Source organism: Xyrauchen texanus, chromosome 45 (genome assembly GCF_025860055.1).
Source record: "Xyrauchen texanus isolate HMW12.3.18 chromosome 45, RBS_HiC_50CHRs, whole genome shotgun sequence".
Lineage (NCBI taxonomy): Eukaryota > Metazoa > Chordata > Actinopteri > Cypriniformes > Catostomidae > Xyrauchen > Xyrauchen texanus.
In genome coordinates, this window is record NC_068320.1 from 28,512,744 (window position 1) to 28,530,243 (window position 17,500).

Here is a 17,500-nt window from a genome sequence, read left to right on the forward strand (position 1 = left end):
AGTGTAGATCATGTTTAGATCATGTGTTGATCATGTGTAGATTATGTGTAGTTTACGTGTAGTTTAACTGTAGATTATGTTTAGATCATGTGTAGATCATGTGTAGATTATGTGTAGATCATGTGTAGATTATTTTTCGATCATGTTTCGATTATGTGTAGATTATGTGTAGTTTAAGTGTAGATCATGTTTAGATCATGTGTAGTTCATGTGTAGATTGTGTGTAGATCATGTTTAGATCATGTGTAGATTACGTGTAGTTTAAGTGTAGATTATGTTTTGATCATGTGTAGATCATGTTTAGTTTACGTGTAGTTTAAGTGTAGATTATGTTTAGATCATGTGTAGTTTAAGTGTAGATTATGTTTCGATCATGTGTAGATCGTGTGTAGATCATGTGTAGTTTACGTGTAGTTTAAGTGTAGATCATGTTTAGATCATGTTTAGATCATGTGTAGATTACGTGTAGTTTACGTGTAGTTTAAGTGTAGATCATGTTTAGGTCATGTGTAGTTCATGTGTAGATTATGTGTAGTTTAAGTGTAGATTATGTTTAGATCATGTGTAGATCATGTGTAGATCATGTGTAGATTGTGTGTAGATCATGTTTAGATCATGTGTAGATTACGTGTAGTTTAAGTGTAGATTATGTTTCGATCATGTGTAGATCATGTGTAGATCATGTGTAGATTATGTTTCGATCATGTGTAGATCATGTGTAGATCGTGTGTAGATCATATGTAGATCGTGTGTAGATCATGTTTAGATCGTGTGTAGATCATGTGTAGATCATGTGTAGATCATGTTTAGATCATGTGTAGATCGTGTGTAGATCATGTGTAGATCATGTGTAGTTTATGTTTCGATCATGTGTAGATCATGTGTAGATTATGTTTAGATCACGTGTAGAGTATGTGTAGTTTACGTGTAGTTTAAGTGTAGATTATGTTTAGATCATGTGTAGATCATGTTTAGATCATGTGTAGAGTATGTGTAGTTTACGTGTAGTTTAAGTGTAGATTATGTTTAGATCATGTGTAGATCATGTGTAGATTATGTTTAGATCATGTGTAGAGTATGTGTAGTTTACGTGTAGTTTAAGTGTAGATTATGTTTAGATCATGTGTAGATCATGTGTAGATTATGTTTAGATCATGTGTAGAGTATGTGTAGTTTACGTGTAGTTTAAGTGTAGATTATGTTTAGATCATGTGTAGATTGGACTAAACTGATTTACTGCAGCTGAAACACAGTTTACATTCATATATTGTATATATATTAATTACTATTAAATGATCTTAACATTTAGTTTCAATGTTTACTCTAGTAACATAAGTGTCAATCACCAGCATCATTATTCCCTCGTGCATCACGTGATAAATGTTTTACTGTAGCTCAACATTAGAGAATACATGCTGCAATGTGTCACTTGTAACTTTGTAATTTCCAGCGATTACAATATTAAATATAGTGGAATACAGTTACTAATATTATACATACTGTATATAACGCACGTGCATCACAATACAAACTAGTCTAAGATGATTCATTCATTTAACCACTCAAATACTTTAATGAATGTATATTAATATTTGAGAAACATCAGGACATGTTTGAGATATAATGATGATGTACAGCAGGTTTATTCAGTCGTCTTGTGTTCAGAGATTCAGGGCGGGGCGACAGACGGCTGCGTCACAAACACCGTCTGAGCTGCCTAGATAGTGCACAGCGTGTGTATGCACTACAGGCGCGCTGCACTGTTCGGCGTCAAGGACGTGTTTGGGATCACCGAAACGAAACTGTGCTGATGCCTAAAAATGCTGCACTCGTTTGTGCTGCCTAGGTAGGGAGCACACTGTGATTTGAGTCGAGCCCGAGGGACAGAAACCTCTGCTGCACTTCAGAAGACCCTCCGTGTGTGTGTCCATCATTAAACCATCCGCAGAGCCGAACCACAGAACCACAGATCCACTGACCCGGAGCCGCCTCAGATGACGGAACACGCGCGCTCGGACTCCCGTCATCCGTTCATGCTTTGATTCATTGAGGTTCGGTTCGGAGGTCTGATCTCTGTCCGGGGACTCGCTATTGTTCGGATGTGCGACTGTGAGATTGATTCCCGAGCGAACATGATTTTATTCTCCACCTTCATCATCTTCATCATCATCCAGGTGCGTTTAAATGTGTTTGCGTCAGTGTGTGTTTGAATGACTGAATATCTGAACAGCGAATGAGTGAAGAAATGGATTTTATTCTTCAGTTTGATACAACAATGAACTGATGAGAGTTAAAACATGCAGATCTGTTCCTGCAGGCGAAACTGGGTCGTGTGTGTGTGTGTGTGTGTGTGTGTGTGTGTGTGTGTGTGTGTGTGTGTGTATGTGTGTGTGTGCGTGCGCGTGTGTGTGTCTGTCTGTGTGTCTGTCTGTAGGTGTGTGTGTGTGTGTGTGTGTGTGTATGTATGTGTGTGTGTGTGTGTGCGCGTGTGCGTGTCTGTCTGTAAGTGTGTGTGTGTGTGTGTGTGTGTGTGCGTGTGTGTCTGTAGGTGTGTGTGTGTTGTGTGTGTGTGTGTCTGTCTGTCTGTGTGTCTGTAGGGGTGTGTGTGTGTGTGTGTGTGTGTGTCTGTCTGTCTGTGTGTCTGTAGGGGTGTGTGTGTGTGTGTATGTGTGTGTGTCTGTCTGTGTGTCTGTAGATGTGTGTGTGTGTCTGTCTGTGTGTCTGTAGGTGTATGTGTGTGTGTCTGTAGGTGTGTGTGTGTGTCTGTAGGTGTATGTGTGTGTGTCTGTAGGTGTATGTGTGTGTGTCTGTAGGTGTGTGTGTGTGCGGGCGCGTGTGTGTGTGTATGTGTGTGTGTAGCATCAGTCAACGTTCAAAACATATAAGCTGCTTTTATTATAGTAAATAATTTTAAGGACAATAAAATGATACAAATGTTTATAAAATGCCTCAGATCAATATTTAAGTCCTTTTATACTCTGAATTCTCCTCCCTGGCCAGTAGGGGGTAATATGCCAAAAACAAAAGAAAAATAGAGTGAATTTATAGTACAAAAGGACTTAAATATTGATCTGTTTCTCACACACACCGATCATATTACTTCTGAAGACATGGATTAAACCACTGGAGTCTTATGGATTACTTTTATGTGCTTTCTGGAGCTTCTGAGTTCTGGTCACTATTCACTTGCATTGTATGGACCAACAGAGCTGAGATACTGAATCAGACTGATTATTTTCAATAGTTTCATAGTGTCAGTGTTTCTCTTATAATGTGTTCTGGATAATATAAACTCAGAGCTGCACAGAAGGGACGAGTGGATTCCTTAATTCAGATACCTCTCAGATTTTAATGAACAGCAGTTCTGAGCTGATATATACGGCTGAACCGTCTGCAAATAGCGCCAAAAGTTACGAGAACTGTGTTTTAAGAACAGCACTATATTTTAGGAGACAGAAAAAACATTTATTTATTTTCTCCCAATTTGTAACGGCTAATTCCCAATGCGGTCTAAGTCCTCCTGGTGGCGTAGTGACTCCGCGTCTGAGACCGTCAATCCGCGCATCTCATCACGTGACTTGTTGAGTGTGTTACCATTGAGATGTAGCGCGTGTGGAGGCTTCACGCTATTCTCCGCGGCATCCACACACAACTCACCACACGCCCCACCGAGAGCGAGAACCACATTATAGCGACCACGAGGAGGTTACCCCATGTGACTCTACCCTCCCTAGCAACCAGGCCAATTTGGTTACCCCATGTGACTCCACCCTCCCTAGCAACCGGCCCAATTTGGTTACCCCATGTGACTCTACCCTCCCTAGCAACCGGCCCAATTTGGTTACCCCATGTGACTCTACCCTCCCTAGCAACCAGCCCAATTTGGTTACCCCATGTGACTCTACCCTCCCTAGCAACCATGCCAATTTGGTTACCCCATGTGACTCTACCCTCCCTAGCAACCGGCCCAATTTGGTTACCCCATGTGACTCTACCCTCCCTAGCAACTGGGCCAATTTGGTTACCCCATGTGACTCTACCCTCCCTAGCAACCGTGCCAGTTTGGTTACCCCATGTGACTCTACCCTCCCTAGCAACCAAGCCAATTTGGTTACCCCATGTGACTCTACCCTCCCTAGCAACCAAGCCAATTTGGTTACCCCATGTCATTCTACCGTCCCTAGCAACCGGACAATTTGGTTGCTAAGGAGACCTGACTGGAGTCACTCAGCACGCCCTGAACTCAAACTCACGCTGATAGTCAATACTCGCTGAGATAAACAGACACACAAAATCTTTTCTTAAAATGTAAGTACATATAATAATTAAAATGGTTACTCACATCACATTTGGGATGTTTTTTAATAATTAATTTCAAATAAATATTTTGTCTTGTTCTTGCTAGAGCTGTTATATCACAGTATAAGCAGTTATCATGGTAACAGTATATCTTACTACTACATCACATTATAGGTTTATTATTTAGTTTGCTTGAAAACCAATGAAAGAAATGTTTAATTTAGACGTTGACCGATGGTGATTTTTAACGATAACTAAGGTGGTGGGAAAGATTTATAACGTGGGACTTTTCAGTATAAACTAGCTCGAAACACTCTTATTTTGAAATAACAAAATTGTGAAAAACTTTCCTCAACAATCGATAAAGATTTCTGCAGATAACCGATAGTTCAAAAAAGCAACTATTAGCAACGATTAATCAGTAAACTGATTTATCAATCTACCGCTAGTCTGTATTATTATTATTCAATATAAATAGATATTAATGGGAATAAAAATAACACACGGATAAAAACGAAGTATACCCTCACATTTAGTGTCGAGTGTTTACGTAAGATACATTTTTTAATTGAATTACTAGTACAAATATCTGTATTGTTACCGTTAGCCGTACATTACTCTGATTGTTTGTGTTTGTGATGTCTGTACTGGTGTCACATGACTCTTGAACAAACATCCTGATCTTTATTCTCTCTCCTCTCTCGACTGATGCCTCTTTAAATCGATTTCTCAAGCGCTGACACTTGTGCCGTTGTAAACGCATCATGTCTTTATATCTCCCCGCGCGGCAAACACACGTGCACGAGACAATCAAACATTTCGAGTTTAAATTAACTTTATTTGACTTCTGACTGCAGGACTCTGTGGGTGAATCTCATAAAGCCTGTCAAGAACATGTCAGCGCATATTTCACTCGAAAATTAATCGAAAAGAAAACAAAATTGTTTTGCTTAAAATGAAGCCATTTTTTTATTTATTAAATTTTTTTATACAGATTTTCCACGGTCATGGAAAACCTAGAAATACCAAAATAAAATTGTAATAAAAAACGTGGAAATGTTCTAAAATATATATATATATATTGTATATATGTAATTTTTGTGGGTTTAATATTAGTAAAAACTAGAAAAAAGAAAAAGCTATTTAAACTTGAAATTTATTATTTTTAAATGTATTTAATTAGTTTTTGAATAGTAAAATCGTTGTATAACACTAATTTTTAACTGTATTACAGTAATGAGATGCAATAAAACTAAATTAAATTAATTCTTACATTAGATTTAAAGGGTTAAAAATGACACGTTTGAATGAGATTCAGTCGTTTACAGGTTTTACAGCACATTAACGGCACTTTAAAATAAAAGAGTTTCAGTTAATCATAAATGATATTATTCCTCTTTTGTGGATCCGGCTCATTCTGTGAGTTTAAAACTCTGCTGAGTCAGACTCTGGCCAATCAGACGCTCCGCTGGAGTGGGCGGATGATTTGATTGGGCAGTTCAGTGCTCACACCCCCTGGAGTCCAGTGGGAGGAGTTAATCAGTGTGTTTGGAGCTCCTCCATTGAGTGTGTCTGTGGGTGTCGGAGCGCTGCCAGCGTGGGCTCTTTGTTGAGTTTCCTGAATGAGCGGGGGTGTGCGCTGGCTTCATGCTGAACTGAACATGCCAGCGTGTTTATTTTTAATTAAATGCCAGAGGACGCTCGCAATTAAAACACCTTAAGCGACTTATCCGGCCGCAGGAGTGACTGCACAATGAACTGTGTGTGTGTGTGTTCATGATGACCACAGGAGGTGTCTGTGTGTTCACACTGGACTCTCATTATTGTGTTACTGTTCAGCTGTTGTTATGAAGAACATTCCAGAACTCACACAGAAGTATTCCTCATCACAAGGTGTCTGGAAAAGTTTGAAAAAGTGGAAAAAATGAACAAAATGGCCAAATGTGAAAGAACAGATCTGTCAGGAGCAAAGTAATCTCATTACGACGGACTCTAGTTACTTTGTTGGTGCTCCTTTCAGACCGTTGGTCCGTTTCGAATGAAATTTGGCATGCGTCATCTAGAGACGCTCATAACAAAAAGTTACCAAAGAATTTGGATTCGACTAATTGTTTAGTAGAAATAAGCAAATGCATGTTTTGGACCAAAATGACCCAATATTCTGAAGGATTTGACAAATCAGAATTCTTTCCGGAACATTTAGTCATGAGAGTCTCTAGATGACACATGCAAAATTTCACGTGAATAGGATCAATAGGTTTTCCGGTAAGACAAAATGGTGTAAAACGTTTACAGATGGAAATTAAACCAGAAATGAAAGTGCAGCATAGTTCTAGCGGGAAGGCTAGCAGCTGTACATCATCATCATGAGCTAGCCAATCGCATGTAAGCCGTTGCTTTATAAGTCCGCTCACAATCTATCACATTGCTGTTTCAGTATGCTAACACTGCAGCCTCCTCCACCCCACCACCAACTGTTGAGCCCTGTCCCGCATGGAGGTAGGCTCCTCGCCCCTGCCTCCTATCTCCAGCAGGACATGACGGTTCCGGGTACAACTCCCTCGGACCGCCAGACGGGGCCTACGCCAAAGAGAGAGACATAAAACTTCCTGTTTTACATCTATCAAATAAATGGCATCTTAAACTTCACTCAAGCTGAGTGTCTTCTCGATAGAAATATATTTACGTTTTATTTCGCTTGACTCGGGAAAATAAGTACAAATTCAATAGGCTTCCGGCACCTCCATTGCTTGGACCCCTAACACAACACAACATACCGGAGAAGTGACTGCTCTGATTCTGTGGTTTCACTAAAGTATGAACATTATATCAGATGTTTCTCCTAAAAATCCCCTGGAAATATAAAATAAGACACAAATGAGTCTGATGTTGGCATTCAGTAAGAGTATAGCTGCTGGCACGCTGCATGATTCTGTGTTTATAGCTTGCTAGCCTGCTTAGCATTGCTTATTCCTATACGTTCATCGTTTTATCCTTTGCCATTTTACCATGTGCTTCGTTTTTTCCAGTTTTCTACTGTTTCATCTGCGTGTATTTTACAGCGAGCACCAGTTTTCTCTATTTTTTCTTTTCTCTTTTTTTGAGGGATTCACATGTGATAAATGTAAGGAATTAGTCAGGCTGACGGAGAAGGATAATGAGGTAGACACACATCTGAACACTAGTAGAGGTCAGTGAGAAAGAGAAGTCAGTAGATGCTGTTACAGATGCGAGCAGTACAGCGAGCAACACACACACTTTAGTTTCGGCTGTAGAGCCCCTGCAGCAGGGCGTTTGGGTGACGTCTCGGCAGCATACTCGCTCAGCAAAGCGACACCACTCTTCCTTTCCTGTTAGGGTTTCCAATCAATTCTCCCCACTCTGTGATGCTGAGAATCATGTTGTAAGAGTTGTTATTGGCGATTCTATTGTAAGGAACGTTTAAATAGAGACTCTAGCCACCATTGTGAAATGAATTTCAGGTTCCAGAGCGTCTGGAAATCAGAGATTGGATGGCCAGAAATTTCCTTTTACTCAATTCTGACAAAACAGAGGTTCTAATTATTGGACCAAAAACCCCTAAAATATAATTTGACTCTCGATGGATGTTCTGTTACATCATCTTCAACAGTGAAGAACTTAGGTGTTATATTTGATACAATCTGTCCTTTGAAAATCAAATTACAAATGTTTGTAGAACAGCATTCTTCCACCTCAGAAATATTGCTAAATTACGGCACATGCTCTCTGTTGCTGATGCCGAAAAACTAATTCATGCGTTCATGACCCCAAGACTAGATTATTGTGATGCATTACTGGGAGGATGTCCAGCAAAATCAATAAATTAACTTCAATTGGTTCAAAATGCAGCAGCCAGAGTGCTGAGGAGAACCAAGAAATATGATCATATTAGCCCCATTTTATCATCGTTACATTGTTACCTGTTACATTACACATTAATTATAATATTCTGTAATTACATATAAAGCTTTGAATGGTCTCAGCAGTACTTAAGTGATCTTCTGTCACGCTATATTCCATCACGTTCATTACGATCGCAAAATTCTGGCCTGTTAATAGTTCCTAGAATATCAAAATCCACTAAAGGAGGTAGATCCTTTTCATATTTGGCTCCTAAACTATGGAATGGTCTCCCAAACACTGTTCGAGATGCAGACACACTCTCTCAGTTTAAGTCTAGACTAAAGACTCCTCTATTTAGCCAGGCATACACCTAATTTATCCTCCAATCCACAATTAGGCTGCTTTGGTTGGGTCTCCCGGAACCAGAAACCAGAAACAGTGATCATGATCTGTAACTCTGCAATAAATTTTATGGCATCTACGCATATATTAGGGCTGCATTTGGGGAAAATGTCATATTGCGATTAATGAGGTTAATATTGCGATTATTGAGGCTAATATTGCGATTACTGATGCTAATTTTGCGATTATTGAGGCTGGTATTGCGATTATTGAGGCTGGTATTGCGATTATTAAGGCTTATGTTGCGGTTACTGATGCTGATATTGCGATTATTGATGCTGGTATTGCGATTATTGAGGCTTATATTGCGGTTACTGATGCTGATATTGCGATTACTGATGCTAATATTGCGACTATTGATGCTGATATTGCGATTACTGATGCTAATATTGTGATTATTGATGCTGATATTGCAATTACTGATGTGATATTGCGGTTATTGAGGCTGATATTGCGATTATTGATGCTGGTGTTGCGATTACTGATGCTGATATTGCGATTACTGATGCTGATGTTGCGGTTGTTGAGGCTTGTATTGCGATTATTGAGGCTGGTATTGCGATTACTGATGCTGCTATTGCGATTATTGAGGCTAATATTGCGATTATTGATGCTGGTATTGCGATTGTTGATGCTAATATTGCGATTAGTGATGCCGATATTGCGATTACTGGTGCTGATATTGCGATTATTGATGCTTGTATTGCGATTATTGAGGCTACTATTGCGATTACTGATGCTGACGTTGCGATTATTAATCCTGATGTTGCGATTGCTGATGCTAATATTGCTATTATTGAGGCTGATATTGCGATTATTGATGCTAATACTGCGATTACTGATGCTTTTATTGCGGTTATTGAGGCTGGTATTGCGATTGTTGAGGCTAATATTGCGATTACTGATGCTGATATTGCGATTATTGAGGCTAATATTGCGATTATTGATGCTGATATTGCGATTGCTGATGCTGATATTGCGATTATTGAGGCTAATACTGCGATTATTGATGCTGGTATTGCGATTACTGATGCTGATATTGCGATTATTGAGGCTAATATTGCGATTGCTGATGCTGATATTGCGATTACTGATGCTGATATTGCAGTTATTGGGGCTGATATTGCGATTATTGATGCTGATATTGCGATTATTGAGGCTGATATTGCGCTTACTGATGCTAATATTGCGATTACTGATGCTAATATTGCGATTATTGATGCTGATATTGCAATTACTGATGCTAATATTGCGATTATTGATGCTATTATTGCGATTACTGATGCTAATATTGCGGTTATTGAGGCTGGTATTGCGATTATTGATGTTGATGTTGCGATTACTGATGCTGGTATTGCGGTTATTGAGGCTGATATTGCGATTATTGATTCTAATATTGCGATTACTGATGCTGATATTGCGATTATTGATGCTTGTATTGCGCTTGTTGATACTAATATTGCGATTGTTGAGGCTGATATTGCGATTACTGATGCTAATATTGCGATTATTGAGGCTGATATTGCGATTGTTGATGCTGTTATTGCGATTGTTGAGGCTGATATTGCGATTATTGATGCTGATATTGCGATTGCTGATGCTGGTATTGCGATTATTGATGCTGATATTGCGATTATTGAGGCTGGTATTGCGATTGCTGATGCTGATATTGCGATTATTGAGTGCTGATATTGCGATTATTGATGCTAATATTGCGATTATTGATGCTGATATTGCGATTATTGAGGCTGATGTTGCGATTGCTGATGCTGATATTGCGATTATTGAGGCTTGTATTGCGATTACTGATGCTAATATTGCGATTATTGAGGCTGATATTGCGATATACGATTGCGATATAATAAACAAATAGTATCATGAGTCATCTTGCTTATCAAGGAAAATGCACAAATATATTCTGATAATGCTGAAATGTGTATTTCTCAACTCAAACATACAAACAACAACAACAACAACTATAAATGCTGTTTTCAAATTAAAATATTTTTACAAAATGAAATAATAATATCTTTGCATTACTGCAAACATGTTATTTTCTCAATATTACACCTAAATAAAATAGAACAATAAATAAGAACATATGAATGTTCATGTAAATAAGATTGTCCGAACACACAGGGACATTTAATCATGTAACATGAACTTTCTATAAACTCTTCTGAAAAGGAAACTGGATATAAAAGTGTGTCACTCAAACACTAAAACTGTTGTTGTTGTTGTTGTTGTTGTTGTTGTGTTTGTTTTTTAAATGACCAACTGGTATTTCCAAATCTGGTACCTCTTGTCCAGTGTGAGGATCATTTCCTGAAATCCCACTTTGCTAACGGCGCATCATGTCTCTTTATATCTCTGTGAAGACTTGTCATTTGTTTACTGGCTATTTAATGTAGTTTTAGTCAATGAACACTGTTGACATTTAGTGATATTTGAGTAACATTTAGTCATATTGATATTTTAGCCAGGATTAAAGTTGAAAGAGCATCTTCATGAACTGCTCAGTCCCTCCAGGATTGTGTGATCAATTAATGCAAATCCAACCACTCTCCGCATTATTTGCAGTATTTTCCAATTTTGTATATTTCCTGCAATTTTTCCACATAAACCGCAAATCTGAAGTAATCAGCTCATGTCAAAACAAATGCTTGATGCCGTCGAGACATCTCTAACTGCACATCCGCCATTCGATCATCTCCACATGGGGTTACCACATGAAAAACCGGTTTGGAAACACTTTTGGTCGATAAAATTGGCATTAGCGCAAAATCGCAGTGTCACATGACAGAATTTACCCCAATCATTAGCCTGTTACCATGACGACAGTAGTGAAAGCTGATTTATTGTGCGTGATTATGGATTGATCGGCGTATAGATCCGATACTGCACACGGGACACTTCAGGAGTGCAACACTAATATCTCGTATCATGCACCGGTCATCAACAAGTACAAGGAGAACTAATGAATGAACTGTTTGTGATTCATTTAATCGCTGTAGACATCCGTTTATTTATTAAAGCTGCTTTTGCACATCATTCACAATAATAGACGACAGTCACAGAATTATCAACAATACAAACAACATAATTTCTGTAAACAAAGATGTTTTAAATTAAAATAAATACACAATACTGGAGAAAAACATCAGAGTGCTTTTCTGGGACACTTACAGCCCAATTATATTAAATTAATGTTTATACTTGTGAAATAATGCCGGAACAATATCCTGTATTAAATTAAATTAAATTAAATAAATTACCAAACGATGTTAATGTTATTTTAGTCCTATAAATGCCGTTTCTTTCCACACACTTAAATGATCTTTACTCAGTTCTGTGGATGAATAAAGTCTGAATGACGTTCTCAGAATGTTCTAGACTTTTCTCAAGATTATAAACTATCAGAACTATTGAGTCACTTTCAGAAACGACTTTTGAACATTTTAAATGTATAAATATATTAAATCTCACCATCTTCACCTCAGATCACATTTACTGCTTCAGAAAATATAAACTACATTACGACATTAAATTAATTTAGATGATGATCAAGTTCAGTTGGTGGTTAAAAGTCGCTGCAGAAATCTGCGGGACATGATGCCGTTGTCATGGCGATGCTTTAGATCAGATGATTAAAATATTGAATATGAGGAATGTATCATGTATGTAACACTGATATTACACGCATCAATGTTTCTTTAATATCTGTCACACATCAGAAACACATCCATGATGATCCTGATACTGACACTGAAAGTTTCTCCAATACTTGAACATGATGATCCGCTTTCGGGTCGTAACCGATGGCAACCTGTGATAGGTGCAACATCAGGACCGATATTACAGTCCCGTCAGAAGAGCAACTGTTACTTTTAGATTGTAATTCAATAAACCAAAACTGATGAGACAAAGTGTTTTTTAGGCATGATGTCATCACACACACCATTATTATTAATAAAAGTCCATTTGAATGGAAACAGGCAGAAGACGCAAATATCACTAAAGTTGTTTTACGCTTTTTTTACTTTATCGATCACAAAATAGCATGAAAGGTGGATGTAAACTAATGACACAAACTACACAAGTATACTGTGATTTCTCCCAATTTTAGAGAAAAGCTGCAGCACATTTAGTCATTTTGGGCCGCAATGATCACCCCTCTGCCGATCTCTGCTGGTCTCATTATGGCACAGATCCATGACATCACATTCTCATGATGGTCGAAGTAGATGTTTGTGTCCTGAAGCTGCTGTAGTGTTCGTCTTGTATCTCTGATGCCGTTTGCATGATAATACGAGCAGCTGTGAGGAGTGACGGCCTCCGGGACCTTCCATTCATCTCCAATCTATAGACTCAACCCGTGTGGGTCAACGAGTGACCTCTGCTGTGACATGATCTCAGGGGATTCACACAACAACCTCTTTTACAAGCCCCGCCCTACATTTATTTCTCATTAAAGATCCTGTTTAACCCTTTAAGCACTGAAGGTGTCTTAACGATTTCCTGTTTCAGTAGCATACCCAAAATTAAAGGACTTTAAATCAACAAATTAAAACAAGGAGGGTCATTCAAACACAACATTACAAAAATAATGTATGTCCAAACAAATTAAAGATAATAATTGTACATAAGATCACAACATGCAAACACAACAATGACTAAAGGTTTGCATAGCATGCAGACATGATTTTAGTCATGAGATTTCACAGAATGAGTTTCATTCTGTGTCATTTGAGTCATCATTGAGTCTGTGTCGTGTATTTGGCGCCATCTCCTGGTGGTCATATGTAACATTGTGCTTCATGTGGATTATCTAATGATCTATACATCTGATTATCTTGTGTGTGGACTCGATTGAAAGATAATCACAGACTCTAAATAATGATGTGTGATGTTTTATGTTCCGTTTATTTTTCGTGAATTTATAAACGAAAACGTGGCATATAAGCAACGCCAACATAATTGTCAAAGTCATATATTTAGCTGTTACTCGCTATATTTGTATCTGTGAGTAAAACAAATAATCTGGTTGTATTTTACTCTTTGAGATCTTTCCAACAACATATGACACATGAATATTTGATCTGTTTGATGTTTTTACTGATCGTAATAATATGTGCAGTGTAATTTTTTTTTTTATTATTAAAACTAAAACTTCTGATTTGTCTGCAGATGTCAAAGCACTTGTTCAGTTTTGGTCATAATCATGTCATAAAGAGATTTAAACTTTCAAACGATAACTATTTTGTGTTAATCAAGATTGTATTTATTCATATTTTAACAGTTTTTTTTCTTGTGGGCCCATCCGAGCTTAAAGTGTTTAACTTAATTTTTGTTTCAGACATTCAGTACATCATTCTTGTGATTCATGTCGGAGCTGGTCAGTTTGATTTAAGGTGCACGACTCTCTTACAAAGGATTTTATGAGATGAATAGGACAAATACTTCTGTCATTTGCCTTTATTTGGACTTCCTGTGATGCTCTCTCAGTTTCAATCTACACTTACAAACAATGTGTTTACTTTCAATGACCTGCCTGACCATCCATTATTAATGACATCATCATCATCATCATCATCTCATTAATATTGATTGTTTACAGCAGCGTTTGTCCTGAATGAACCAACAATCGATACATGCGTGACTCATCTCTCTCTCTCTCTCTATCTCTATCGTTATCTCTCTCTATCTCTCTCTATCTCTATCTCTCTATCTCTATCTATCTCTCTCTCTCTTTCTCTCTCTCTCTCTCTCCCTATATCTCTCTCTATCTCTATCGTTATCTCTCTATCTCTATCTCTCTCTATCTCTATCTATCTCTCTCTCTTTCTCTCTCTCTCTCTCTCTCTATCGCTCTCTCTCTCTATCTCTCTCTCTCTCTCTCTCTCTCTCAGAGTGTGTCGGCGTTCCAGGTGTCATTACAGGATGGGAACGTGTTGCTGATGTCACTGGATTCTGATGATGTCAGAGAGGATGTGTTGATGTATGCGGCACGAGTGTCTGGTGAAGCGCGCACACACACGCTGCTGTTCTCGCACTCCAGTGACGGTCAAACGCTTCCTCATCCGCTCGCGTTTAACGCGTCCTATCACGGCCTCTGTTACACTGTCAGTCTGTTGCTCGGCAACAACACCAGCTGGAACAAACCCGTCAAATCCATCCCCATCTTGACCGGTAAGATCATATACCTGTGATGAGATACACATGTCATGTGACTCATGTCTAATGTGCGTGTGTGTGTGTTCAGAGCCTCTTCCTCTGGACTGGGTTCAGATCTCCGATTACGCTGCGTCTCCAGAGACCGGCGTGCTGTTTCACATCAGTTCTCCAGAGAGGAACATCTACACGAGAGTGAACATCAGTTACAGCGAGGGGCGCCAGCAGCGCTTCATGCTATATAAAGGTACATCACTCACTAATGTTTCATCCCCTGCTGTAGAAATCGTTCTCTGACTCGAACGGGTTTCTCTGTGTGCAGATTTCCTCAAAGGTAAAACGGTGTTCAAGCACTGGTTACCGGGCACGTGTTACAGTAACGTCACGTTCCAGCTCATCTCAGACGCCACAGTCAACAAGAGCACGCTGATGACACGCAGTGATGTCACACACGAGCCCCGTCATCACAGGACAGGTAACACGTGACCGTATTTTAAGAGTGATGAGTCATATGTGCAAAGTCAGCGGGCATGGCTAGACGTTTTGGTATTTTCGTGTAAGCGTCCGCTAGGTCTTGGCGTAAGTGGGTTTGGCGAAACGGCACGTGTAAAGCGCTAATGGGCCGGGTATTTCATATTTCACTTTGTGATTCTTTTGAAAATCTTTTGAACTGTGATATTAGTGCAACACAATAAACTATACAGTCACATTCCTGAGAATTAGAGCTTTCATTTGATATATGACTTGCCCATATATGTGCGATGTAAAGGACTTTATATAAATATATCTACCCCGTTACCTCTAGGGGGCGCTAATTTGCGACGTTAATTTTTTAAGGCCTTATTTTGTTATTTTAAGTAGCATAAATGCAGAAGTGATGATTATCTATGAAACATTCAGATTCTAAGCTTTTAAATGATATGCATGACTTATACAGATACTTTAATATTTGAAGCATAAACAATACAGCGGCTCCTTTTACAGGATTATAAATGTCACTCGACGACAACAGTTGGAAAAATACCAATACAGATTTGATCACATATTGTAAATATTAACATGATAATAATAATCATAATTGAAAACCCATGACCTCTAGAAAGTTTAACACACAACAGTTAAAATTAGCACTCTTACAAACTTTAGAAAAGACGTTGCGTATCGCGTGCAGAGCCCTTAAGTACATTATAATGTGACATACTATAAATATTGCTAATTATATTATTTCTGAACCCCTTAAACTCTCTCACCATCCACACATACTGTGGACTTATTGCAAAAATGTGTCAAATGTTTCAGATAACTGCCTAAATAAAAACTAATCTCCAATTGTTCATAAATAATATTGTATATGTTCATAATCTTAAACAGTTTTTGTGAATTGTTTTTTAAATAATTTGTTGTAAATTTGTAAGCATGTAATTCTGGTTCTGTTCACTCAATCTCACTTTGAAAAGTCTCGTTTTATTCCACTAGATGGCAGCAAACACTAGATACAATATTTGTTCTCTGTCACATTCCATCACAATACACAGATGTGAACTGTAGGGGGCGCTGTAACACAGATGTGCTCGTCCATAGACATTCAGTGTAATGTTCAGTTCAAGCAACACCCTCATTATTTCAGTGAATATCTCGGCCTCTGAGTGGACTACAAGCTCAATCTAGGGGTCATTAGAAAGATCAGATCCTCCCCTTTGTGATGATATAAACAGTTTATTATCAGTTTCTCTGATGATTTGTTTTGAATGCTTTTCCTGCTGGATGGCATGTTTTGTTCTGGACATCTAAGATATAACATTGGGTTATTCAGACAAGCAAGCTCACAGAAAAGTAAACAATGGCTCATGTTTTATCAGATCAGATATAAAATGTTTTGCTATTTTGGGGTTTACAGCAGCAGTTATTATAAAAGAGACGTTTGTATTTGATGACTTATAGAAATCATATTTCACTTTGTGATTCTTTTGAAAATCTTTTGAACTGTGTTATTAGTACAACACAATAAACTATAGAGTCACATTCCTGAGAATGAGAGCTTTCATTTGATATATGACTTGTCCATATATGTGCTATGTGAAGGACTTTTATATAAATATATCTACACCGTTACCTCTAGGGGGCGCTAATTTGCCACGCAAATGTTTTAAAGCCTTATTTTGTTATTTTAAGTAGCATAAAAGCAGAAGTGATCATTATCGCTGAGAGGTTCAGATTCTAAGCTTTTAAATGATATGCATGACTTTAATATTTTAAGCATAAACAATATAGCGCCCCTTTTTGGACCTGCTGGCAGCTCATTTCCCGCCCAAATTCTTATTAAAACAAACAAAATCTCATTCTCATTACTCTAATGTGACTTACTGTACATATTGCTAACTTATATTATTTACATGTCATGCTAGTATTTGTTGTTCTTTTATTTGTGTTGCTTTACAGTATTTTGGATACTGTAATATAATTACATTTAGTAATTATAATTTAATGAGCGTAAACATTAATAATAATGAGAATTACAAAATAAAAGCTCAAATGTAAATCTTCTGGATGCATTAAAATGTTAGAAATTTGGGGTAAATGTGTTTCAATTGCCATGAAAATAATGTCTTTATAATTTCTTTATTAAAATATAATTTATATTATTATTTTGGGGTGAAATATAATGTGATAATTTCACCATTAACATGTTTTTGTGTCTTGTCTTCAGTCCCAAACCCTCCTGTAAATGTCTCCCTGAAGATCATCCACCTGAGTGAACGAGGAG

The 17,500-nt window shown here is 38.0% G+C and overlaps 1 protein-coding gene across 2 annotated transcripts in view; it reads left to right on the top strand.

Annotated features, from left to right (window-relative positions):
* The first annotated feature begins 1,936 nt into the window (after positions 1–1,936).
* ptpro (protein tyrosine phosphatase receptor type O) overlaps positions 1,937–17,500 on the top strand; it is a 52,081-nt gene continuing 36,517 nt past the window's right edge. For both annotated transcript variants that reach the window (XM_052118213.1, XM_052118214.1), the window contains exons 1-5: positions 1,937–2,174; positions 14,475–14,754; positions 14,828–14,983; positions 15,059–15,211; positions 17,444–17,500. The exon at positions 17,444–17,500 is cut by the window's right edge and continues 462 nt beyond it. In XM_052118213.1, the coding sequence (XP_051974173.1) occupies positions 2,100–2,174; positions 14,475–14,754; positions 14,828–14,983; positions 15,059–15,211; positions 17,444–17,500 (721 nt within the window). In that variant the 5' untranslated portion in view covers positions 1,937–2,099. The remainder of the gene's footprint in view (positions 2,175–14,474; positions 14,755–14,827; positions 14,984–15,058; positions 15,212–17,443) is intronic.